The following is a 25,593-nucleotide window of genomic DNA, read 5'->3' as shown; positions in this document are numbered from 1 at the left end:
GAAACCTGAAAATGTAAATAGTTACTGTTTGTTCTTTAAGTTGCTGCTAAACCCGTCCAGGGTAAACTTTAAAAAGGTGACCCCTTTGTTGACCCGGGGTCACTATTGTTGTTTTCTTGAAGTTTTGCACAAAGTTACACAAACTGCGAAATCATGGACTGTGCATGATTTGAACTTTCTTGTACATAGTTTGCACCTTCTTAAAGGTGCTTCCTACTGGTTTTGTTTAAAGACATTTTGCGAAGATACCATTCCGGAGCCTTTGCATGGACTGGTAGGCTGAGAAGAAGAGCTACCTCAGAAAGACTTGATCTCCTCTTAAAGGGGAGGTTAGAATTGAACTTGAAAGTGATACTGTTTTAAAACAGTAATGTCAAGATAATGCTTTGAAGGAAATGTAACTGTTTTTCATGGAAAAGTTATGTGTGTTTAATTTGTTTAAAATGTGAAACCTAGATAATGTTCTTTGAAGAGAAAGATGTAGAAAGCCCGTAGGGGTAGATGTGGAGTTCCGTTTAACTAAAAGTAAAGAAGTAATAACGAAGGTGAGGATAGAAGGTAAACCCTGCGTCCCCATAGAAAGTTAGTTCGTTACTAAGGACAGAAAGTAGACCCGTAGGGGTTAGTGAGTGAGTCCTTATAGGAGCCAAGTAGAGTGGGCTCCATGCTCTCAAATGGAAAGGAATGTTATGTCTATACTATGTATAGTAGAGAAAGGCAGTAGGCCCTGGCTGAACGGGGCGGTCCTGTAAAAGAAAGGAGAGGCAGTAGGTCTGGTGCCATAGGGACAGGCGGTCCTGCAGGTTCAAAGTAGGAGAATGTGAAGTTACCTTGCCCTGTAATGTGATTATAGGAAGGCCTTTGGTAAACTAAGAGTGTATGTTCCCTAAAGGCAATGTTAATTTATTGTTCCAGCATTTGCACTTAGTAGAATACCCGGTTGGGTAATGAGAGTTAATTGTAGCCTGTTGCTATGATATTTGATTATGTTTTGTAACGTTAAAGTGTCCTCACCTCCCATAAAGGGAAGCCTGTTCAAGTATGCTTATTGTTTTGCACTCAACAAATTTGTATGTCTTTTTGCTAACCTGTATTGTTGTTTTCTTCCCAGTCCCGGAGTACTGTGTTTAACCAGGGGGGAGTGCAGCGCCCCAGAGTCCTGGTCGTTGCAGTACTGTGGCTCCGCCACTAAGGGGAGCCGTGGTGCATTCGATGGCACTGAAGGAGTTCCTCCAATCAGGTATCACAGACACCAATATGTTTCACAGCTGGGCCTCCGGGGGGAGCTAAGGGTGCTATTCATTAGGCCACTCCCCACCATAGTGGGTAAACTGGGGGTCAGGCAGGAAGTTAGTAGAGAAAGCTGACTGGATCGAACGAAGCAACACCTAGTGAGAGAGGGGGTTGTGGAGGAAGAGACAGTAGGGTCTCTGCCAGGGGTGGGATCCTGGCAGAGGCTTGGCATTGAAAGAACGTAACGGGACCGTGCCTGCTCGGAATAGCGGCGGTGCCCTAAGAAAGGATTAGAAGCGAGATAGATTGTGCTGAGTGAGAAACGAAATCAAGCAGAAGGAGAATACCAGCAGGGGTTTTGTTGAAAGAGGCAGCACCTTGCTGAGGCGCATTACCGGTGGCCGGAACGCCGAGGGAGTGGAATAATATACAGCTTTAAGCCATACTCCAAACAGCGGCAGGACAGTCAGTCTCAGGCGGGCTGTCTACCACATATCACCTATGAAGTCTTGGGGGGCAATTGCGGGAGAGGGGCGTCTCTAGGGTCCCGGAAGAACTCCAGGCCTACCTGACAAACGGGTGCCGTTCTTACTGTAACATCAGGAAGGGACGGAAGATTAGCAGAAGATCAGTTAATCGAGTTGTGAGGGAACTTAAGAAACAGACACAACAGTTGTGGGGTACTTTCCGTAAGCACAGCAGGGAAGGACTACAACACAAAGCGCTAAGAAGGAAGGCACTGATTTCCACCTGTGAGGAGAACTCTGGAAGTGCCATTGGACCGGCCGGACTTACGCAGCCTGGTGGACCGGATTCTGGACTGAGGACCGAGAGATCTCCAGTAAAGAGGTAAAGAGACTGCAACCTGGTGTCCTCGTTATTTACCGCGACCTGCACCCCACAACTGCACCGCTATACCACCGTTAACAGCACCTATTTGCAACGGACGTCCCCCACTGACAGACAGGGCCACGGACCGGGTCTAGCCACCGTGACAACCCCAGGACTGAGACCCCAGAGGCCCGGCTCCGGGTACCCCTCGGCCCTGCGGCGGTGTGGGGGCGCTCCACATACGTATTGGCTTCTATGTAACGACACTTACACAAAGCAAATGCTGCATACCAAGGGCATAAGAGAGTAAGGACGGTCTTCGACCTAATCACCTGCACTGTGGACGTCCCAGCTGTGAACTATGCATGCGCCCTGACATCTGCAGTTCACAGCCCGTACTTCACTATTTGGGGGAGCCATCTGGCACTGCTCCTGCTCAGCCTGCATTGGCCAGAACCTGCAACTGGAAGTAATCTTCACAGCACGGGCAGCACAAGCTTTGGCAAGCGCAGACTTCTAACAGAAGGGCCATGGCCAAGGATAGTTACATTGCTCATCGGAGCTTATTAGAGGACTTGCATTTACGAGGAAGAGCATGGTGTCAGAACGAGAAGGCCCACAGAGGTGTAGAAATACTGCAAATTCCCACAGCTTTTCAACACCGCTGTGTCCCTTCTTGTAGGTCCCATAATGGGCCTGGCCCTGAAAGCAAGTTTGTCCATAAGCCCCACTACCCAATGACCAGAGTGAAGGTACTATTGGCGCAAGCTGAGCAGCCACACAGGGGCCCACCCAGTGGTGTAACTACAAAGTTATGGGCCCCGATGCGAACTTTCAAATGGGGGCCCCCCATGCCAAAATATTTTCCACCCAAATTCACATTTTCCCTGAGATCTTTGCCATGTACAGTACAGACCAAAAGTATGGACACACCTTCTCATTTAAAGATTTTTCTGTATTTTCATGACTATGAAAATTGTACATTCACACTGAAGGCATCAAAACTATGAATTAACACATGGGGAATTATATACTTAACAAAAAAGTGTGAAACAACTGAAAATATGTCTTATATTCTAGGTTCTTCAAAGTAGCCACCTTTTGCTTTGATGACTGCTTTGCACACTCTTGGCATTCTCATAAACTAAATGAGAAGGTGTGTCCAAACTTTTGGTCTATACTGTATATATATATATATATATATATATATATATATATATATATATATATATATATATATATATATTTAAAAAATAATACTTTAATTTTGTGTATTTATTTTTTTAACAACACATTCCCTCTAGTGCTTCTTAGTATGTGTGGTAAGGTGATGATTTCATATCTTTTTCCAGCATTTTCCCAGCAGATGGCACTGTGTCACTTTATGCTCTGCATAACTATCATTCTTTTTTAAGTGCTTCTGAGAAGTTTTCTGTTCATCTCTGAACTCCTCCTTCTTAAATTGTCACTCCCTGTAACTCTGAAGGCTGTGTCACCTCAGCTAGAGTCTCAGATCTCTGTGGGCAGCTTGATGAAAGGAGCCTTAGGATAATACACAGTGAAAAGGAATCAAAATTGCTTTTAACCATGTTGTCTGTGAGGAGAGGGTATGGGGATGAGAAAACCCAACTAAATGAATTGAATAAACGTTTGGACCAGTACCTCTCTAAAGTGAGGCAGCTAGAATCGGAGAACCAGGTACTGGTAGAAGAGATCCACAGACTTCGTCAGGAAAGAGGCGCAGAATGGACACAGGTTTACTTTAATGAATTATGCCTCCTGAGGAGACAAGTGGAAGAGCTCAGTGTACAAAAATGTGAAGTAGAACTACAGAAGGACAACCTTTGGCAAGAATTCCAGGATTTGCAAGAATTATGGGAGCAAGTGAGGTCCATGAGACTCAAAATTGACCAACAACTAGAACTTTACAAGAAAGATCTGCAGCAAGCAAAGACTAACCAGGCATCATTGGAAGAACTGTATTTTCGTCTCCAACAAGAACGTCAGATCCTTCTAACTTCTCAAGAAGAGGAGATGTTTGCCCTGAGAGATAAAGCTCTTCAGATGCCATTGCAAATGACCATGCAAGACGTTTCGCGACATGGGTTTAGCCTAAGGGATGTACAGAGCTTGTCAATGGAGCTTTCAGAGTCTTGGAAGGAAGCCTTCTTGGTTTACCAAAAAAAGATTGAGGAATTAGAGAACACACTGAGGTTGGAGGAAGAAGGCCGTCTTGGAGTGGAAGAGGAGGTCAGAGGACAGAAACTACAGATAGAAGAATTACGCAAAGAATATGACGAGCTGCTGGGAATTGAGAAGATATTGGAAAAAGAACTGTTGAGGATGAAAGAGAAGTACAGCATGGAGACGGAAGAGTACCAGGTAGGACACCCATAGTATTAAAAAACCTGAAAAATATTATCAGGTTTATACATAAAGACAACTGAAAGCTCAGCTGTAAATATTTTTCTTCTATTTGCTGTAATTTAAAGGGAATCTGTCTGCACGATTTTACATATCGAAGTAGTGTTTTGGCTGTATAAGCTCTTGTCGCTCAATAAAAAATTATATCTTTTCTTGAATGATCTAATACTCTACTCATCAGAAATCTAGTGTAGAAATGATATGCCAATCAGGTTGGAAGTGCACTGGGCGGTGTCAATGCACTTACACAAAGCAGTCCAGTTGCAAGGACACCCCCACAATGCACTTCCCACCGGATTTACATATGGCTTTTACAGAAGGTTTCTCATAACTGGCACATCAAATCTTTACAAAAACATTAGCCTTTAATAATCTTTTTTTACATTTGTGAAAAGAAAAAGAATGACAGTAAAAATTGCTACAATTCTGGTTAGCGTCTAAAGAAATTTAAATGCAGAACTTGCATTTTTAATATTATAAATTGCGCCCCCCTGACTCTATAATTGCCCCTCTGACCTTCCTCCTGGCCCTGAATAAATGGTAAATCTGCCCTGTAATGCAGCAATACTTTAGTAATGTCTGCACATCTGAATGAACTTGCCAGTCTGTAGTTTGGTGAGATTTGGGTGCTAGCGTTGGTGCTGCCGCTCTTTCCCTGACACATTATTTAGGAATCCCTTCTGATAGAATTAGGAGAAAATGCTGTGATTTTCAGCACCCCCGGCCCTCCCATTTTCTATGTATGCTTGCAGAGTGGAATATCCCAGGACTTCATCTATGCCATCTCACTAATACTTGCTGTATTGTATTTCCAGACTCGGTGTCCAGTTGTGTGACCTATTAAAAGATTTCTATAAACCTTAATCCCTTCACAATCTGTAGTGACATTATTAAAAATCTGCATGTTACTCCTGCACCTGCCATAGTCACAGCCAGCCAGGCTGGGCCTGTGTAACAGTAGACGCAATGGGCGCCCAGAAATAGCTTCACTCGTCCCATATTTATCTTTTGTCATTTTTAAAGGGACTTAGTAGGAAATGACATTGAGAGTCTGTATTTAGTGTGAGCCATTACGGTGTGACCTATGGGATCAAGGCCGATCAACAGAACGGAAGGGCCGCGCCGCTGCAGGTCCACATGTGTGCAGCTGATTCTTGCTCTGTAGCTGGTGCTGGTTGGCAGAGGTGACTGCGATCTGAGCGGATTTAGATGGCTGTTCTTTCCTTTCGAAACAGTGGCTCTGGTCCTACCGCTGTTTATTCTGGGGTTGTTGTTTTTTTACAATTTTCTATACTTCAGTTTTACCTATGCTGAAACCAATGAGGGAAAGCAAAGCAAAAACTGAGAATGGCTGCAAATATCTGTGCTGGAAATCCATTCAATATACATTACATGAAGAAAAGAATTGGGACGCCTACACATTATACATACAGGAGCTTTTGTAACATCATGTGATCATTAAAGGGAACCTAAAAAATAAATCAGAACACAAAAATGACAAGTCAAATAAGTATATAAAGAAAAAAGATTCATGTATTCACAGGAAAACAAACAAGCCAACGTTTCAGCCATTCGGGCCTTTATCAAGGTTAATCTGTGAATCGAGAAGTCGAGGATCCATGTGAGAGACTGCTGTAGCAGAAGGAGATCTCTCACATAGATCCTTGACTTCCCGATTCAAAAAATTAACCTTGATAAAGGCCCGAATGGCTGAAACGTTGGCTTGTTTGTTTTTCTGTGAACACATGAATCTTTTTTGAATAAGTCTCATATACTTATTTGACTTGTTATTTTTGTGTGTTGAAGTATTTTTTGGATATAGTTGAGACGGATGTCTTACTTCAGCGCACCAACTATTGTTAACAGTTGACCACAAACCTATTCCCTACCATTAAAGGGAACCTGACAGTAGATAAATAGAGCCCAATCCACAGACAGCTGGTAGCCAGCACTGGCTGTATGATTTCAGCCATGTATGTTTAGCTCTGAAACGCTCCAGCAAAACATGGCTTTAACAGCCGCCGAGAATCACGTGTGACTAGTCAGATGGCCAGGTACTCAATGTCTTCTCCCCACCTGCTCCCCTGGAGTGACAGGTCTCTTCCTGTATGAGGTATAGGCAGAGACCTGTCAATCACTGGCAGTGGGCAAGAAGCCGCCAGGGACCCACCTGTCCGAGGAGACTCCCTGGTGACGTTTAAAGTGTGTTTTTCACTCTAATGCCGCAGTTACTTGGCTGTGTGATTTCAGCCTATGCTGCCCACGGTTTAGCTGTCATATATGGGGAGGAGGCATGGTCTAATTCGCGGCATATTGCTCCAAAAAATGTGGCAAAATTGTGCTGCAAGTTTCTGGCAAAAAGTTAGCCAACTAATATGTGGCGTGAACTTAGTCTGAAAAAAAAATCATATTTATTAAGCATTATGAAACACTATTGTCATATGTTAAGACTATTTAGTCTAAGTTTCCATTGTCAAAGAAGTTTTGGCCACAGATTTGCCAACTTATACAAAGAAAGCTGTCAGTCACTGATGGCACCATCTACTGGACCAAATATCCCAAAAAGAATCTGTTCTCACAAAATTATATATCAATCTACTCAGTTCCTCCTGGCTCTATACCATGTTACTGACTGATTGAACTGCATTTTTATGGTGACGTGTCATTTAAAGGGTTTTTTAGGATTACCACAATAGGTGTAAAACTGTCTAAAGTAGTAAAATAACAAAAATAGCTGTAATGTTGCAAAAATAGCTTGCAGCACAAAGATCGCACAGCAGTGTTCCAAATTATTCTGCATAACAGAGTCTCCAAACATTTTATAGGTCGTAAACATCTGAAAATGGCCATTTGTTGAATTTGCAGGTTAAAGGAGTCCCATTTACTGAAATCAAAAGCTTTTGCAATCAAAAACATCCTAACAGGCCAAGTTACACATTAACATAGGACTAGTGATGAGCGAGTATACTCCTTGCTCGGATTTTCCCTGAGCACGCTCGGGTGATCTCCGAGTATTTGTTGTTGCTCAGAGATATAGTTTTCATCGCCTCAGTTGCATGATTTACGGCTTCCAGATAGGCTGAATACATGTGAGGAATGCCTATTTGTTAGGTAATTCCCACATGTATTCAGGCTGTCTAGCAGCCATAAATCATGCAGCTGAGGCGAAGAAAACTAAATCTCCGAGCACTAACAAATACTCGGAGACCACCCGAGCGTGCTTGGGGAAAACTCGAGCAAGGAGTATACTCGCTCATCACTACATAGGACCCTTTCTTTGATATCACCTTCACAATTCTTGCATCCATTGAACTTGTGAGTAGTGATGAGAAAATGTGCTCGGATAAGATGTTATCCTCCATGCTCGTGTGCTCACTGAGTGTCTTCGGAGTGCTCAAATACTATGTTCAAGTCTCCACTCCTGCATGTCTTACGGCTGTTTGACATCCGCAACACAGGCACGGATTGCCTAAAAAACAGGGAATCCCCGCATGTGTTGCAACTGTTGAACAGCCACGAGACATGCAGGTGTGTAGACTTGAACATATTATTCGAGCATGCTCAGATAACACCTTATCCAAGCATGTTTGCTTATCACGTAAAAGTCTACCTGAGTTGCTGTTTGATGTTAACTGACTCCTACTCTCATAGATCTTTTGCTTGAGGATACTCCAAAGGTTCTCAATAGAATTGAGATCAGGGGAGGATGGTGACCAGGCTCGGACTGGCCCACCGGAGAACCGGAGGATTCTCCGGTGGGCCCAGGCACTGACACCTGCTGGCATACTGGCCAGCAGCTGCCTAGGGCCCCCACTGCTCCAGGGGCCCCTTGCCAGTGGCTATAGGGCCCCTGAGTCAAGGGGGCCCTCCCTGTGCCAGTAGCAGCAGCTGGAGACAGACTCCTGTCCCCGCTGCTAAAGCCAAATAAATATTCATGCTTCCCCATGCCCCTATGGGCGTGGAGAGGCGTGAATACCATTTCTCTTTAATAGCGGGCAGCGTTAGCCGCAGGCTGCAGCTAACACTGCCCGCATGTAAAGCTGCACCACACACACACACACACTCACAAAGTACCGCACACCCACACAGCACAGCACCGCACCGCACACATACACACACGCAGGCACACAGACTCACAGAGCAGCTCAGCTCCCGGCGTCCTGCTTCCTGTCTGAGACAGCCCAGCTGGATGACGTCATCATCCAGCGTGCTGCTGTCTCAGTCAGAAAGCTTCCAGGAATCCAGCGAGGAAGAGGCTGCTGGAATGAGCTGCTGCTGCGGGGAGGTGAGCTGTGCTGTGTGCATGTGTGTGTGTGTGTGAGAGTGAGAGTGTGTGTGTGTGATGAGCTGCTGCAGTGGTGAGCTGTGTGTGTGTGGTGAAGGACAATGATATTCGTGGGGGGAGACAATGATGGAGGTGATGGGCAATGATGGTGGGGGGGAAGACAATGATGGAGGTGATGGGCAATGATGGTGGTGATGGGCAATCATGGTGAGGGAGAAAATGATGGAGGTGATGGGCAATGAGGGTGAGGGGAGGCATTGATGGTGGGGGAGGCAATGATGGAGGTGATAGGTAATGATGAAGCAGGAGGCAATGATGGAGGTGATGGGCAATGATGGTGGTGGGGGGAGGCAATGATGGAGGTGATGGGCAATGGTGGTTGTGGGAGGCAATGAAGGAGGTGATGAAATGGGCAATAGTGGTGGGGGAGGCAATGATGGAGGTGATGGGCAATGATGGTGGTAGAGGAGAGGCAATGATGGAGGTGATGGGCAATGGTGGTGGTGGGAGGCAGTGATGGGCAATGGTGGTGGTGGGAGGCAGTGATGGAGGTGATGAAATGGGCAATGATGGTGGTGGGGGCAGGCAATGATGGAGGTGATGAGCAATGATGGTGGTGGGGGAGGCAATGATGGAGGTGATGATGGAGGTGATGAAATGGACAATGATGGTGGGGGAGGAGGCAATGATGCAGGTGGTGGAATGGGCAGTGATGGAGGTGGTGGAGGAGAATGATAGGGGTGGTGGGGGAGAAGGCAATGATGGAGGTGGTAATGAGGACAATGATGGGGGTGGAGAGGGGCTGCATTATACTTTATGAGGGGGCTACATTATATTCTGTAGGGGACTGCATTCTCTCAGTTGACTACATTATATTATGTGAGGATATATCATACTATGTGAGGGGGCTACAGTATACTTTATGGGGGGCTGCATTATATTCTGTAGTGGGGCTGCATTCTCTCAGTTGACTACATTATATTCTGTGGTGGCTGCATTATGCCCTATGAGGGTGCTACATTATATTCTATGGTGGGGACTGCGTTACACCTGAGGGGCTTGCATTATATTTTGTGGGGTGCTGCATTATATTCTATGAGAGGGGATTGCGTTATATTTTATGAGGGGGCTAAATTATATTCTGCGAGGGGCTACCCCAACCCTTGCTACATAATTAAGACGTGTACTACCTTATATTATACCCTGATATTAGCACTTTTTACCGCACAAATGGTGGTCTTGTATCTATTTCTATGTAGCTACATAGTGGGCCCCAAGAATGATTTTCTCTGGTGGGATCAAGGTGCTCCAGTCAAACGCTGATGGTGACCATATAGTGATACTATATATATTACAGAGGTACTTTTCACACCTTCGTGGAACCAAAAGGGGCCTACCACCTCTCTCCCCATGATTATGGACTAAAACAAGACTCCACCACCTCCTTGCTAACATTGCAGCCTTGTGGGGACATGGTAGCCATCCACTGACCATTTACTATTCCATCCATTTGGACCATAAAGAGTTGCATGGTACTCACCAGTAAAAAACACTGTATTAAAATTAGTCTTCATGTTTGTCTAGGCCCACTGCAAGCGTTACTGCTTATCAGCACTGTTTAGGGGTTGCAGAATAGTAGGCTAATTCACAAATTCAAGCCTCTGGAGCATCGTACACCTTGAGGTTTGCAGGACTCCAGTGGTACTAGCAGCTTCAAATACCTGTTTGCTACTTTGTAATGGTATTTTAGCAGCTGCTCTCTCTTAGGCTACTTTCACACTAGCGTCGGGCTCGGCCCGTCGCAGTGCGTCGGGCCGAGGTCATCAACGCTAGCGTTGTCTCCGCCGCACAACGGGGGCAGCGGATGCATTTTTCCAGCGCATCCGCTGTCCATTGTGAGGTGCGGGGAAGTGCGGGGAGGTGGGGGCGGAGATCCGGCCGCGCATGCGCAGTCGGAAAAAGCGGACCGTCGGGAGCAAAAAACGTTACATGTAACGTTTTTTGCTCCCGGCGAACCGCCACAACACGGCGCAACCGTCTCACGACGGTTGCGACGTGTGGCAATCCGTCGCAATGCGTCGCTAATGTTAGTCAATGGAGAAAAAACGCATCCTGCAAGCACTTTTGCAGGATGCGTTTTTTCTGCAAAACGACGCATTGTGACGGATTGCAGTTAACGCTAGTGTGAAAGTAGCCTTAATCTGAAGAATCATGCTTTCTTAACGAAAATGTATCTAATGATTTCATACCCCATTCAAGGAACTGCACTATTTGATGCTTTTTGGCAGCAGAGAGATCCTTTTTTTTCTCAGTCTGCTTGAAACTTCTGGCCTGCTAAATACTGTGGGACATCATTCTTAATTAGTTTTCCTTTAATTGGGCTCACCTGGCAAACTAATTATCACAAGTGCTTGATTACAGTGATCCAAAGAGCCCTCAGACACAATACTATTCATGCAGGGGCGGAAACTGACTGCTTGGGGCCCCTGTGCAAGAAATGTGTCAGGGCCCCCCTCCTTTTATGGCGACAAAGCTACATATATGTATATATAGCCACACACACATACATGTCACACACATACATGTATATATATTACATAGTCTCCTTTATTATGCATATCGGATTATATAGAACCCTGTCTTTATTAGATACCGTCCTCTCTTGTTAGATATATAATGCAATTACTGCTGATGGAGCATGGGAAAGCTTCTTTTCTAATGGAGGAGCTGATGGACTAGTCATCTGGTCATCGGCTGCTTCATAAGCAGTCATTTTATATCTAACAAGAGAGGGGACTATGTCATAAAAGAAGGCGTTATGAATAACAAGAATAAACTATGTAAGAGACAGCACTTTACATAACAGCAGAGGAAGCTATATAATAAGGGATGGCACCATATATAATTAGAGAGTATGGTATGTAATAAGGGACGGTATTATACATAATAAAAGAGGAAACTGTAACTAAGGACGGCGCTATACATAAGTGAGTACACTATACACTAAGGGACTTTGTAGACATTATAAGAGAGTACACTATATACTAAGGAATTGTACTATATATAAGTGAGGACACCATATACTAAGGGACTGTGCTATACATAATAAGTGTGTACCCTATATACTAAGGGTCTCTGCTGTACATAATAAATGAGTACACTATATACTAAGGGACTGTGCTATACATAATAAGGCTACATCCCTGTATATATGTGCCGTGTTGTTGTGCTGCCCGCTTTTACAGATGCATTGAGCATGTCCCATTCTGATCCTCAAAATCGGATCAGAACAGAACATTCTCTGACCGTCACAAATCTCATTTTCAGATTTGTGATTTTCATGTATGTGTGAATGGGCCCATAAAACTCTATGAGTCTGTGTGCCATCCGACATTTCACACAAATGGGAGAATGTAGAATAAGGGATTTTACAAAAAAACATTATCACTCCACGTCACACAGTGCAGATACAGAATAATATCTGCATCCAGGCACTTACCGCTGACATCTCGTCTGATTAGAGCCGCTTTCTCCAGTTTCTTCTTCATCTTGTCAGATCTTCATGTCGGCATCTCCCAGCCACGACTCGTCTTGTCACGATGATCTTCGCAGCCCTGAAAATAACAAGGTCAAATACATTGTATACATACATGTGTCTCCCCCCAAATACAGATATGTACCCCACCATTAATATACTATTAGCCACACACCATTAAAATATAAAGTGCTAAGCGGCACTGTGTCCCCCATTACCTATAATCTCTGATTCGCAATAATATAAATTATACAGTCTGTGACTCTCCCCAATTAACTGTAAGGCTATGTGCACACGGAAAATATGCAAGGTTTTACAGTGCCAGCGACGTGAATGAGATCCCTGAAGTCTCATGCACATGTTGCTTATTTTTTCCTTGCAAATTTGCAGCAGATTAAAATCTGCATAATGTCAATTCTTGCAGCATATGTCACCCATACTAATGGGGAAAAATACGTAACAAAAGCATAGCAAAATGTGGAAAAAAAAATAATTGTATTTTACACAACTTTCTTCCTGTCAACACATTAGGACATGCAGCAGAATTTTCTCCTGCAAATTCTGAACATGTGCACATAGCCTTAGTCCCTGTCCTGTGTCCCCCCCATTCATTAGAAGTCATTGATAGCATCAAAATGAATTTGGAAGTGGGAAAAGACGCTATCTGGTACTGATCATCCTCCGCCCTATGCACCTTACCGCCTCCTCTCCCAATCCCCAATAAATTTTAAGTCCCCAATAGCATCACAATGAATTGTGAGATGGGGGAGGATGCCATCAGGGGCTTAGCACCCTCCTCACCACCCAATTCATTTTACATCCATTTCTAACATCTTCCTCCACCTCCCCCTGTTCGTAAGTCCTTTTTACTCGTATGCCAATCCCCAACATCCCTCATTCTCCTCCACCCCCCTCATCCCATCATTGTCCTCTCCCCCACCTCCATCATTGCATTCTCCACCACCCCATCATTGCCCTCTCCACCACCTCCATCATTGCCCTCTCCACCAGCTCAATCATTTCTCTCTCCACCACCCCAATCATTGCCCTCCCCATCACCTCCATCATTTCCCTTTCCACCACCCCATCATTGCCCTTTCCACCACCCCATCATTGCCTTTTCCACCACCCCATCATTGCCCTCTCCACCACCCCAATAATTTCCCTCTCCACCACCACAATCATTGCCCTCCCCATCACCTCCATCATTGCCCTCTCCACCACCTCCATCATTACCTTCTTCACCACCTCATAATTATTCTCCCCCTCCACCCCATCATTGTCCTCTCTGCCATCTCCATCATTGCTTTCTCCCCCACCACCCCCATCATTGCCCTCTCCACCACCTCCATCATTGCTTTCTCCCCACCACTCCCATAATTGCCCTGTCCACCACCTCCATCATTGCTTTTTCCCCCACCACACTCATCATTGCCTATTCCACCACCTCCATCATTGCCGCCTCCTCCATCATTGCCCTTTGCACCACCACCATCATTGTCCTTTCCACTACCACCACCATTGCTTTCTTCCCCACCACCCCATCATTGCACTCTCCACCACCTACACACACAGCACCACTCACCTCTCCGCACGTTCACGCACGCACACACACACACACCACTCACCTCTCTGCACATCCCCCCTCCAGCAGCAGCATCTTTGTCGCCTGCAGCTTCCTTTCTGGCACAGTCGCGCGCTGAATGTTGATGTCATCTTGCTGCGCTGCTGTGTCAGACATGATGCATTGACAGGATGCAGGACGAATCCCTGCAGCTCTGCTCCACTCTGTGCCCGCCGCGTGTGAGGGCAATCTGGCCAGGGGCCCCTTGGGGCCAGATAAACAGGCCAGATTGCCTTCAGTGTTAGCTGCCCTGCAGTGGTCCCCCTCCACCACCGGGCACCGATGCTGCCGCATCGGCTTCACATGCGATATGTTCACTCCTGCATTCATGAGTTTAATTAAAAAACAAAAAAATGACATCTTTATGACACTTAAATCCAATTTGCATAATAATTTGGAATGCAGTGTATGAATGTATAACTTGTTTAATTTCAATTTTGAGGTTGGCAGACTCCCTTTAAATTTTCTATGATAGGTGCACTCTGATACAACCTTCAGCACAAAGTTCCATTCCAGTAATTGTACTTTACATAAAATATTATGTCACTGTCTGAAAGCTCTCTAAAGCACTGACACGATAAAATCCTGGAAATCAATAAACTCACGATTGCCACCAAGGATAGCTCACAATGACAAGTAACTGAGAAATTAGTGGCTAGACACAGCTTTACCCAGTGATAATAGCTCAGGCCCGTGGGTTAGAGTCAGAGGCGTAGCTAGGGGTTCAGCTCTGGGAGGGGGCTAGCAAAACATCCGAGTGGGCCCCTAATCAGGTAAACCTGATGACAATTAGGGTGCGACACCCTAAACCTGGGTATAAGGGAATCTCAGCAGATGAAGCTGCTTTTTTGAAAAACAATTCCTATACCAAGACCAGCATTGATATTACTCCCATACGGTGACATATAGTGGTAGATACCAGTCCTGCAGAACATGTAAGAGATTACAGTACAGTTATAGATGGGGACTTACAGCTAACTTTCGCTCTGATGGAGCTGTTCACTTTCCCGTCTTTTCCATCTGGCCCAGACTGACAAGACAACTTCTCCAGTGAAGACTCGTCTGCAGAGATTACAAGAAAGACACATTTGACTTATTACATTTCCAGCACCGTCCACGTCTATTCCCAACTTGCACAATCTCCTCATTCTACTGTCACCCCAATGCTGAGCCGCTGCTGCCGTATGTGTCCCTATTACTGCACCTGCTGTGTGGTATGAAAACAGCGCTCATCTTACGGCCCACATAGTAATGCCACCACTGTGCCCTTTAGTAAAATGTCTCCTTTGTGCCCTCTAGATGATAACATTTCCCCTTGAAAATACATTAATGCCATGTGCAAGTGCCCTAGAAAACATTGTTCACATTTTGCCCCTAAAAATGCACCTTTAGCAGTCACAATACCCTGAGTGCCACTATAACAATAATGGTCCTTAAGTGTCCACTTGACATTTAAAAATGTCCCTTGAGTCCCCCCATACACAGTATGATGAACCCACAGCTCCACTATACACAGTATGATGCACCTACACCTACCTTACACATAGTATAATGGACCTACAGCTCCCCTATACACAGTTTGATGCACCCACAGCTCCCATATACACAGTCTGATGCCCCTACACCTCCTCTATGCACAGTAAGATGAGCCCAAAGCTCCTCTATACACAATATGATTGTCCCACAGTTCCCCCACTGTATAATTGTCATGCTGGTGTATCGTGGACCCACTGCACCACAGGCCGGGTTTTCCCTGGAGGGGCGTATCTAAGCAGCTACCTGGTTTTCACTGTAGCCTCTGATGGGAGGTCAGGCTTGAACTGCAGGTAGCAGCCAGGTATCACATGAGGGCAGTGTCCAGAGCAGTAGCCGCTTGGAGTTTGGAGTCCCAAGCAGGACTGGATACTGGTGCAGATGCAGACATTGTGGCTTCTGGATACAAGACAGGAGGGCCACTGGTACAGGTTCAGACTGTGCGGCTTCTGGATAGAAGACAGGATCGCCACTGGTACAGGTTCAGACTGTGCGGCTTCTAGATAGCAGACAGGATGGCCACTAGTACAAGTTCAGACTGTGTGGGTTCTAGATAGAAGACAGGACGGCCACTGGTACAAGTTCAGACTGTGCGGCTTCCGGATAGAAGACAGGATGGCCACTGGTACAAGTTCAGACTGTGCGGCTTCTAGACAGCAGACAGGACGGCCACTGGTACAAGTTCAGACTGTGCAGCTTCTAGATAGAAGACAGGATGGCCACTGGTACAAGTTCAGAATGTGCGGCTTCTAGATAGAAGAGAGGATGGCCACTGGTACAAGTTCAGACTGTGCGGCTTCTAGATAGAAGACAGGAGGGCCACTGGTACAAGTTCAGAATGTGCGGCTTCTAGATAGAAGAGAGGATGGCCACTGGTACAAGTTCAGACTGTGCGGCTTCTAGATAGAAGACAGGATGGCCACTGGTAAAGGTTCAGACTGTGCGGCTTCTAGATAGAAGACAGGACAGCCACTGGTACAAGTTCAGACTGTGCGGCTTCTAGATAGAAGACAGGATGGCCACTGGTACAAGTTCAGACTGTGTGGCTTCTAGATAGAAGACAGGACGGCCACTGGTACAGGTTCAGACTGTGCGGCTTCTGGATAGAAGACAGGATGGCCACTGGTACAACATCAGACTGTGAGGCTTCTAGATAGAAGACAGGATGGCCACTGGTACAAGTTCAGACTGTGCGGCTTCTAGATAGAAGACAGGATGGCCACTGGTACAAGTTCAGACTGTGCGGCTTCTAGATTGAAGACAGGAGGGCCACTGGTACAAGTTCAGACTGTGCGGCTTCTAGATAGAAGACAGGATGGCCACTGGTACAAGTTCAGACTGTGCGGCTTCTAGATAGAAGACATGATGGTCATTGGTACAAGTTCAGACTGTGCGGCTTCTAGATAGAAGACAGGAGGGCCACTGGTACAGGTTCAGACTGTGCGGCTTCTAGATAGAAGACAGGATGGCCACTGGTACAAGTTCAGACATTGTGGCTTCTAGATAGAAGACAGGACGGCCACTGGTACAGTTTCAGACTGATCGGCTTCTGGATAGAAGACCGGACCAGACAAGGCAGTTTCAGGTTCAGGCACTAGCAGGTTAGGTGTTATTTTTATTAATTAGTGGACTTAGTATCCTTCTTATCTATCTTTATAATATTTTTAAATTTTATGTATATGCATTTAACTAAATAATCCTATTTTGGTATTACAATTGTTTTCCAATTTTATATAAATACACACCTGAAGATCGCTGTGGGGATGAGATCTTAATGGAGTTAGATATGATTGTTTTAACCAGTCATGTCCCTCTCTGCTGGTACAAATGGTTAGAGGGTTACTCCACATTCTACATGCCTAATGAAGGGGACGGACCATCCCTGAAATGCGTTGTTTTAATCAATAAATCCTTTCTCTACTATAACGGCTTCATCTACCTTGTTGGCAGCGCTCGCAGGCACTGTACCCATTTTTTTCCTGTTACCTCTTTACTTCAACCAGTTCCTGTCTGCACGCCTGGAGTGGGCGGTGGGTTCTGTAGCCTTAGGTAGATTCCATCATATTTAGTTAGTGTTGTGCTTCTCACGAGAACAACCATCACAGGTGAGCTCCCTAGCTCACTGTGTCTTTACATATATGGTAATACTGATCCACACACAGAGCATCTCTGTTTTGTATTTGGCGTTGCAATAATGGCCCCCACTCTAGCACTCACACTGTATAATATCCTCCACAGTAGCCTCCACACTGTTTAATGGTCCCCACACTAGTCCTCACACTGTATAATGGCGCCCACAGTAGCCCCCACACTTCATGAAAGGACCCATAATAGCCCCAAAACTGTATAATAGCCCTCACATTAGCTGCCACACTGCACAATGGCCCCCAAAGCAGTTCTTACAGTTTGATGACCCCCCATACTGTATAAAGGCCCCCACAGTAGTCCCAACAAGGTATAATGGCCCCCACACTTTATAACAGTCCCCCACAGTAGCTCCCACAGTATATAAAGGCCCCCATAGTGTATTATGCCCCCCCACAGTAGCCTTCAAACTGTATAATTGCCCCGTGTTAGCTCCCACACTGTATAATTGCCCCCACAGTAGTCCCCACATCGTATGATGGCCCCCAAAGTAGATACCAAACTGTATAATGGCCCACACATTAACTTCCATGATATATAATGACACCCGCATTAGTACTCACGATGTATAATGGCCCCCGCATTAGTATAATGACCTCTGCATTAGCTGCCACGGTGTATAATGGGCCCCACATTAGTTCCCACACTGTATAATGGCCCCTGCATTAGGTTCCAAGTTGCATAATGGCCTCCACATTAATTCCCACAGTGTATAATGGCCACCACATTAATATAATGGCCCCCACAATAGCTTCCACGCTGTATAATGGTCCCGGCATTAGCTTTCACACTGTATAAGGGCCCCTGCATAAGTGTTTACAGTGTATAATGTCCCCCGCATTAGCTCCTACACTCTTAATCCAGGATCCTGACACACTGTATAATGGCCACCTGCATTAGCTTTCAAGGTGTATAATGGCTCCCCGCATTAGCTCCTACGCTGTATAATGGGACCCACATTAGCTCTTATTCTATGTAAAGTCTGCCACATTAGTTCCCACGTAGTATAATGGCCCCCACATTAGTATAATGGCCCTAAAATTAGCTTCCATGCTGTATAATGGCCCCCACTTTAGCTTCCATGCTGTGTAATGGCCCACGCATTAGCTTCCACACTGTATAATGGCCCTTGCTTTAGCTTTTACAGTCTATGATGGCCCCTGCATTAGCTCCCACACTGTATAATGACCCCCGCATTAGCTCATACACTCCTAATCCAGGATATTGACAAGTTAATCGCACGCACAGGACATCAGAGTCCCTGCGAGGCGTGATGACGTCACCACGCCAGGACTCTGCAGTTCTGCGCTTATGCCGGTGAATCACCTGCACTCCCATAGACTGCAGGTCACTCTAAGAACAGAGAGCGGTAGTGCAGGTAGATTATGTCTCCCTGCTCTACTGCAGATACCGATATGTTTATCAGTGACAGTAGCTCCGGGTGGACCCCTCCGAATGCGGGGCCCAGGGTGACTGCTTCCTCTGCCCCCCAGGGAGCTACACTACAGGTTAGATGACCTGGAGCCACTTAGATCAGGCGATTGCTAAACTGTGAAAACTGTGTTTTAAAATGTCAATTATAAGAAAGATTTTCTTTGAGATTGATGAGGTACTCAGCTCCAGAGTCCCAGTAATCTGACCTTTAGATAATCTTGAGTGATAGGTCCCTCTGTGATACAATTGTAACTCTATGAAGATCACCTCTGTAGATCATGTCTTTTTCAGAATATCCTTAACTTCTTTCGCTAGTTTATAAATTACTTATTCCTAATCACAGATTCCTTAAGTATTTTTGTCAGTACCACAAACAGGTGATGAATGACAGCAGACGTGACCCTTCCAGAACTATAACAGTAATAAAATACATCCTCAGCTAAATATACCCCATACATGAAAGCTGGTGGTCGACGAAAGCATGTGGGTTAAATATATATAATACAATTAGCAGAGCTGCTGACATGAAGGTTAAGCATTTGCTTAAATTATCTTCCATCAGAAAAAGTCATTACATGAAGCCCGTTGTGTGATGGCGCCTCATTGCTCTGGCAGGTGCTCTGGAGAACCCTAGAACAGCTATATGCCATATTATGGATGAATTCAGCATTCTGTATGCCTGCAGGGACATCAATATTTCATGTCTAGTAAAAAAATTCACACTTGTCTTTGGCAAGGTGACAGCATCATTGGCTGCCATTACAGCTTCCACATGAAGCGCCGTATTAAACCATGGCCATCCTCTAGGCTTTCAGATATTTCAGGTCCATTCTGCCATATTATTCTTTCACCCACCTATTATTGATAGTCTGCCCCTAGGCTATGGCCCTATATCCAACATAGCATCTATATATATAATTGTCTAAGGGTCTGTTTGTAACCAAATTTCTGTGGCGCTGATTGGTCGCTCTTGGCCAGCCTCGACCAATCAACGTTTATAAATAAACTACATACATATACTAGAATGAGAATAACATGAAGGACAGTCTGTGAGGGAAAGAATATCATGGATGACAGTCTATGAGGGAGAGAATAATATGGAGGACAGTCTGTGAGGGACAGAATAACATGGAGGACAGTCTGTGAGGGACAGAATAACATGGAGGACAGTGTGTGAGGGAGAGAATAACATGGAGGACAGTGTGTGAGTAAGAGAATAACATGGAGGACAGTATGTGAGGGAGAGAATAACATGGAGGACAGTCTGTGAGGGAGAGAATAACATGGAGAACAGTTTGTGAAGGAGAGAATAACATGGAGGACAGTCTGTAGGGAGAAAATAACATGGAGGACAGTGTGTGACTGAGAGAATAACATGGAGGACAGTCTATGAGGGAGAGAACAACATGGAGGACAGTCTGTGAGGGAGAGAATAACATGAAGGACAGTGTGTGAGGGAGAGAATAACATGGAGGACACCCTGTAAAGGAGAGAATAACATGAAGGACAGTCTGTGAGGGAGAGAATAACATGGAGGACAGTCTGTGAGGGGGAGAATAACATGGAGGACAGTGTGTGAGGGAGAGAATAACATGGAGGACAGTCTATGAGGGAGAGAATAACATGGAAGACATTCTGTGAGGGAGAGAAAAACATGGAGGACAGTCTGTGAGGAACAGAATAACATGGAGGACAGTGTGTGAGGGAGAGAATAACATGGAGGACAGTCTGTGAGGGAGAGAATAACATGGAGAACAGTTTGTGAAGGAGAGAATAACATGGAGGACAGTCTGTAGGGAGAAAATAACATGGAGGACAGTGTGTGACTGAGAGAATAACATGGAGGACAGTCTATGAGGGAGAGAACAACATGGAGGACAATCTGTGAGGGAGAGAATAACATGAAGGACAGTGTGTGAGGGAGAGAATAACATGGAGGACACCCTGTAAAGGAGAGAATAACATGAAGGACAGTCTGTGAGGGAGAGAATAACATGGAGGACAGTCTGTGAGGGGGAGAATAACATGGAGGACAGTGTGTGAGGGAGAGAATAACATGGAGGACAGTCTATGAGGGAGAGAATAACATGGAAGACATTCTGTGAGGGAGAGAAAAACATGGAGGACAGTCTGTGAGGAACAGAATAACATGGAGGACAGTGTGTGAGGGAGAGAATAACATGGAGGACAGTCTGTGAGGGAGAGAATAACATGGAGGACAGTCTGTGAGGGAGAGAATAACATGGAGGACAGTCTGTGAGGGGGAGAATACCATGGAGGACAGTGTGTGAGGGAGAGAATAACATGGAGGACAATCTATGAGGGAGAGAATAACATGGAGGACAGTCTGTGAGGGAGAGAATAACATGGAGGACAGTCTGTGAGGGAGAGAATAACATGGAGGACAGTCTGTGAGGGGGAGAATAACATGGAGGACAGTGTGTGAGGGAGAGAATAACATGGAGGACAGTCTATGAGGGAGAGAATAACATGGAAGACATTCTGTGAGGGAGAGAAAAACATGGAGGACAGTCTGTGAGGAACAGAATAACATGGAGGACAGTGTGTGAGGGAGAGAATAACATGGAGGACAGTGTGTGAGTAAGAGAATAACATGGAGGACAGTGTGTGAGTAAGAGAATAACATGGAGGACAGCCTGTGAGGGAGAGAATAACATGGAGGACAGTCTGTGAGGGAGAGAATAACATGGAGAACAGTTTGTGAAGGAGAGAATAACATGGAGGACAGTCTGTAGGGAGAAAATAACATGGAGGACAGTCTGTGAGGGAGAGAATAACATGGAGGACAGTGTGTGACGGAGAGAATAACATGGAGGACAGTCTATGAGGGAGAGAACAACATGGAGGACAGTCTGTGAGGGAGAGAATAACATGAAGGACAGTGTGTGAGGGAGAGAATAACATGGAGGACACCCTGTAAAGGAGAGAATAACATGAAGGACAGTCTGTGAGGGAGAGAATAACATGGAGGACAGTCTGTGAGGGGGAGAATAACATGGAGGACAGTGTGTGAGGGAGAGAATAACATGGAGGACAGTCTATGAGGGAGAGAATAACATGGAAGACATTCTGTGAGGGAGAGAAAAACATGGAGGACAGTCTGTGAGGAACAGAATAACATGGAGGACAGTGTGTGAGGGAGAGAATAACATGGAGGACAGTCTGTGAGGGAGAGAATAACATGGAGGACAGTCTGTGAGGGAGAGAATAACATGGAGGACAGTCTGTGAGGGGGAGAATACCATGGAGGACAGTGTGTGAGGGAGAGAATAACATGGAGGACAATCTATGAGGGAGAGAATAACATGGAGGACAGTCTGTGAGGGAGAGAATAACATGGAGGACAGTCTGTGAGGGAGAGAATAACATGGAGGACAGTCTGTGAGGGGGAGAATAACATGGAGGACAGTGTGTGAGGGAGAGAATAACATGGAGGACAGTCTATGAGGGAGAGAATAACATGGAAGACATTCTGTGAGGGAGAGAAAAACATGGAGGACAGTCTGTGAGGAACAGAATAACATGGAGGACAGTGTGTGAGGGAGAGAATAACATGGAGGACAGTGTGTGAGTAAGAGAATAACATGGAGGACAGTGTGTGAGTAAGAGAATAACATGGAGGACAGCCTGTGAGGGAGAGAATAACATGGAGGACAGTCTGTGAGGGAGAGAATAACATGGAGAACAGTTTGTGAAGGAGAGAATAACATGGAGGACAGTCTGTAGGGAGAAAATAACATGGAGGACAGTCTGTGAGGGAGAGAATAACATGGAGGACAGTGTGTGACGGAGAGAATAACATGGAGGACAGTCTATGAGGGAGAGAACAACATGGAGGACAGTCTGTGAGGGAGAGAATAACATGAAGGACAGTGTGTGAGGGAGAGAATAACATGGAGGACACCCTGTAAATGAGAGAATAACATGGAGGACAGTCTGTGAGGGGGAGAATAACATGGAGGACAGTGTGTGAGGGAGAGAATAACATGGAGGACAGTCTATGAGGGAGAGAATAACATGGAGGACATTCTGTGAGGGAGAGAATAACATGGAGGACAGTCTGTGAGGGACAGAATAACATGGAGAACAGTCTGTGAGGGAGAGAATAACATGGAGGACAGTCTGTGAGGGAGAGAAAAACATGGAGGACTGTCTGTGAGGAACAGAATAACATGGAGGACAGTGTGTGAGGGAGAGAATAACATGGAGGACAGTCTGTGAGGGAGAGAATAACATGGAGGACAGTCTGTGAAGGAGAGAATAACATGGAGGACAGTCTGTGAGGGAGAGAATAACATGGAGGACAGTCTGTGAGGGAGAGAATACCATGGAGGACAGTGTGTGAGGGAGAGAATAACATGGAGGACAATCTATGAGGGAGAGAATAACATGGAGGACAGTCGGTGAGGGAGAGAATAACATGGAGGACAGTCTGTGAGGGAGAGAATAACATGGAGGACAGTCTGTGAGGGACAGAATAACATGGAGGACAGTGTGTGAGGGAGAGAATAACATGGAGGACAGTGTGTGAGTAAGAGAATAACATAGAGGACAGTCTGTGAGGGAGAGAATAACATGGAGGACAGTCTGTGAGGGAGAGAATAACATGGAGGACAGTCTGTGAAGGAGAGAATAACATGGAGGTCAGTCTGTGAGGGAGAGAATAACATGGAGGACAGTCTGTGAGGGATAGAATAACATGGAGGACAGTTTGTAAGGGAGAGAATAACATGGAGGACAGTCTGTGAGGGGGAGAATAACATGGAGGACAGTGTGTGAGGGAGAGAATAACATGGAGGACAGTCTATGAGGGAGAGAACAACATGGAGGACAGTGTGTAAGGGAGAGAATAAAAATTTTCCCCGTTTTTAAGTTTATCATATGGTAAAATAAATGGTGTCTTTGAAAACTATAAGTCATCCTGTAGAAAACAAGCTGTCATACAGCGATAGATGACTAATAAAGTTTTGACTCTTAAAGACAGGAGAAAAACAATGGCAGTGTGTCCAATGGGCTAAAACATAAATGTAAGCACCAATGTTTATATGAATACTAGATGGTGGCCCGATTCTAACGCATCAGGTATCTACTATATAATCATCTAATTCTGTCTGTTTGTCTGTAACGGAAATCCTGCGTCGTTGATTGGTCTCGCCAGCTGCCAATCAGCGACAGGCGCAGTCCGGCCGCGAATTGGCACGGGATTTGAACAACGCTTCGCTGATTGGTCGTGCCCGGCCAGCCACGACCAATCAGCGATATTGGCTCGAGATTTAAACCCCGCTGCGCTGATTGGTCGCGCCCGGCCGGCTGCAATCAATCAGTGATATTGGAACGGGATTTAAACATTTAAATGATTATTTATTGGTATGCTCTAAAAATAGAAGTAGTTAAAAAAAGGGCCAAACTAAGAGCTTTTAATACTTGAAATGCGTAGGCCAAGTGTTTCACTTTGTTTTTAACTACTTCTATTTTTAGGGCATACCAATAAATAATCATTTTAAGTAAATAAGAGTTTTGGGGGCGGATGCTGGATACCTGTTTATATGTATTGAATTGCTTCATCTGGGAACCGGACCTATGATCCATCCGTACATCGCACTCATTGTGAACAACCGGCAAGCTGATGTGAAAATATGTTATTTGTATACTAGTAATGAAGATATGTTAATCCAAAGAGTGAGTTGAGTGACACTCCTACATGGAAAATATCACCCCTTTTGGCTATCGCTCCAATCATCCAAAAATACATTTATCAAATAAACGTATTAAAGGGAATCAGTCACCAGGTATTTGCAACCCCATCCGAGAGCAGCATGATGTAGGCAAAGAGACCCTGAATCCAACAATGTATCACTAAGAAAAAGCTAAAAACAAGCAGTTTACTGTTTATTATTTTTTTCACCCGATTTTGAGATATAGGCATTTTCTTTTATTTATAGCTCATTGCCTATGTGACCAACCAGTGCTGCGGTGACCAAACATGTGGAACGGGGCATGGTGCGGTAGCCATGGGCGAGGGACTTGTTTTCCACCGCCCAGCCTGCTACAGAAAAACAGGGTCCATGTTCAATGTGTGTGAACAGATTACCTCAATGGACACTTCCCAGCTCCTCTTGTCCGTCACACATTGCACGGTTCCGTTTCCCCGTGACCCCACGAACGGGAAACCACACCAGTCTACAAAAACAAAATCCTCTTTACTGTCAGTTTCACATGCCCACAAAGAACAGCAGAAGATGCAGATGTCTTTCTTTTGGTTACAACACAGAGGCATGTCTTCAATAAACATTTTCAGCTACACAGTTGGTGAATAAGTCAAGGACCTTCAACCTTTCTAGATTTCTGCAGGTGACATTTTCCAATGACCTTTTTATTTCTGCCCACTTTTCGGGATCCACTAAAACAAAGCACCTGTGGCCGCCACTTTACTGTATGTGACCAGCTTCCAAGACCTGGCTGACACTTATTCATCCCCCAGAGACCCTTAGGGACTCCATTTCTGGCTCTATGTCCCCTTCCCCATCT

At 45.3% G+C, this 25,593-nt stretch overlaps 1 protein-coding gene across 1 annotated transcript in view; it reads left to right on the top strand.

The window, feature by feature from the left end:
* The first annotated feature begins 3,571 nt into the window (after window positions 1-3,571).
* SYNM (synemin) overlaps window positions 3,572-25,593 on the top strand; it is a 59,697-nt gene continuing 37,675 nt past the window's right edge. Inside the window, exon 1 of the mRNA XM_077263387.1 lies at window positions 3,572-4,446. Within this exon, the coding sequence (XP_077119502.1) occupies window positions 3,652-4,446 (795 nt within the window). The 5' untranslated portion in view covers window positions 3,572-3,651. The remainder of the gene's footprint in view (window positions 4,447-25,593) is intronic.

The sequence above is a fragment of the Ranitomeya variabilis genome, chromosome 5 (genome assembly GCF_051348905.1).
Source record: "Ranitomeya variabilis isolate aRanVar5 chromosome 5, aRanVar5.hap1, whole genome shotgun sequence".
NCBI classification, from domain to species: domain Eukaryota; kingdom Metazoa; phylum Chordata; class Amphibia; order Anura; family Dendrobatidae; genus Ranitomeya; species Ranitomeya variabilis.
The sequence above is the reverse complement of the archived record's forward strand: the minus strand, read 5'-3'. Positions and strand labels throughout refer to the sequence as shown.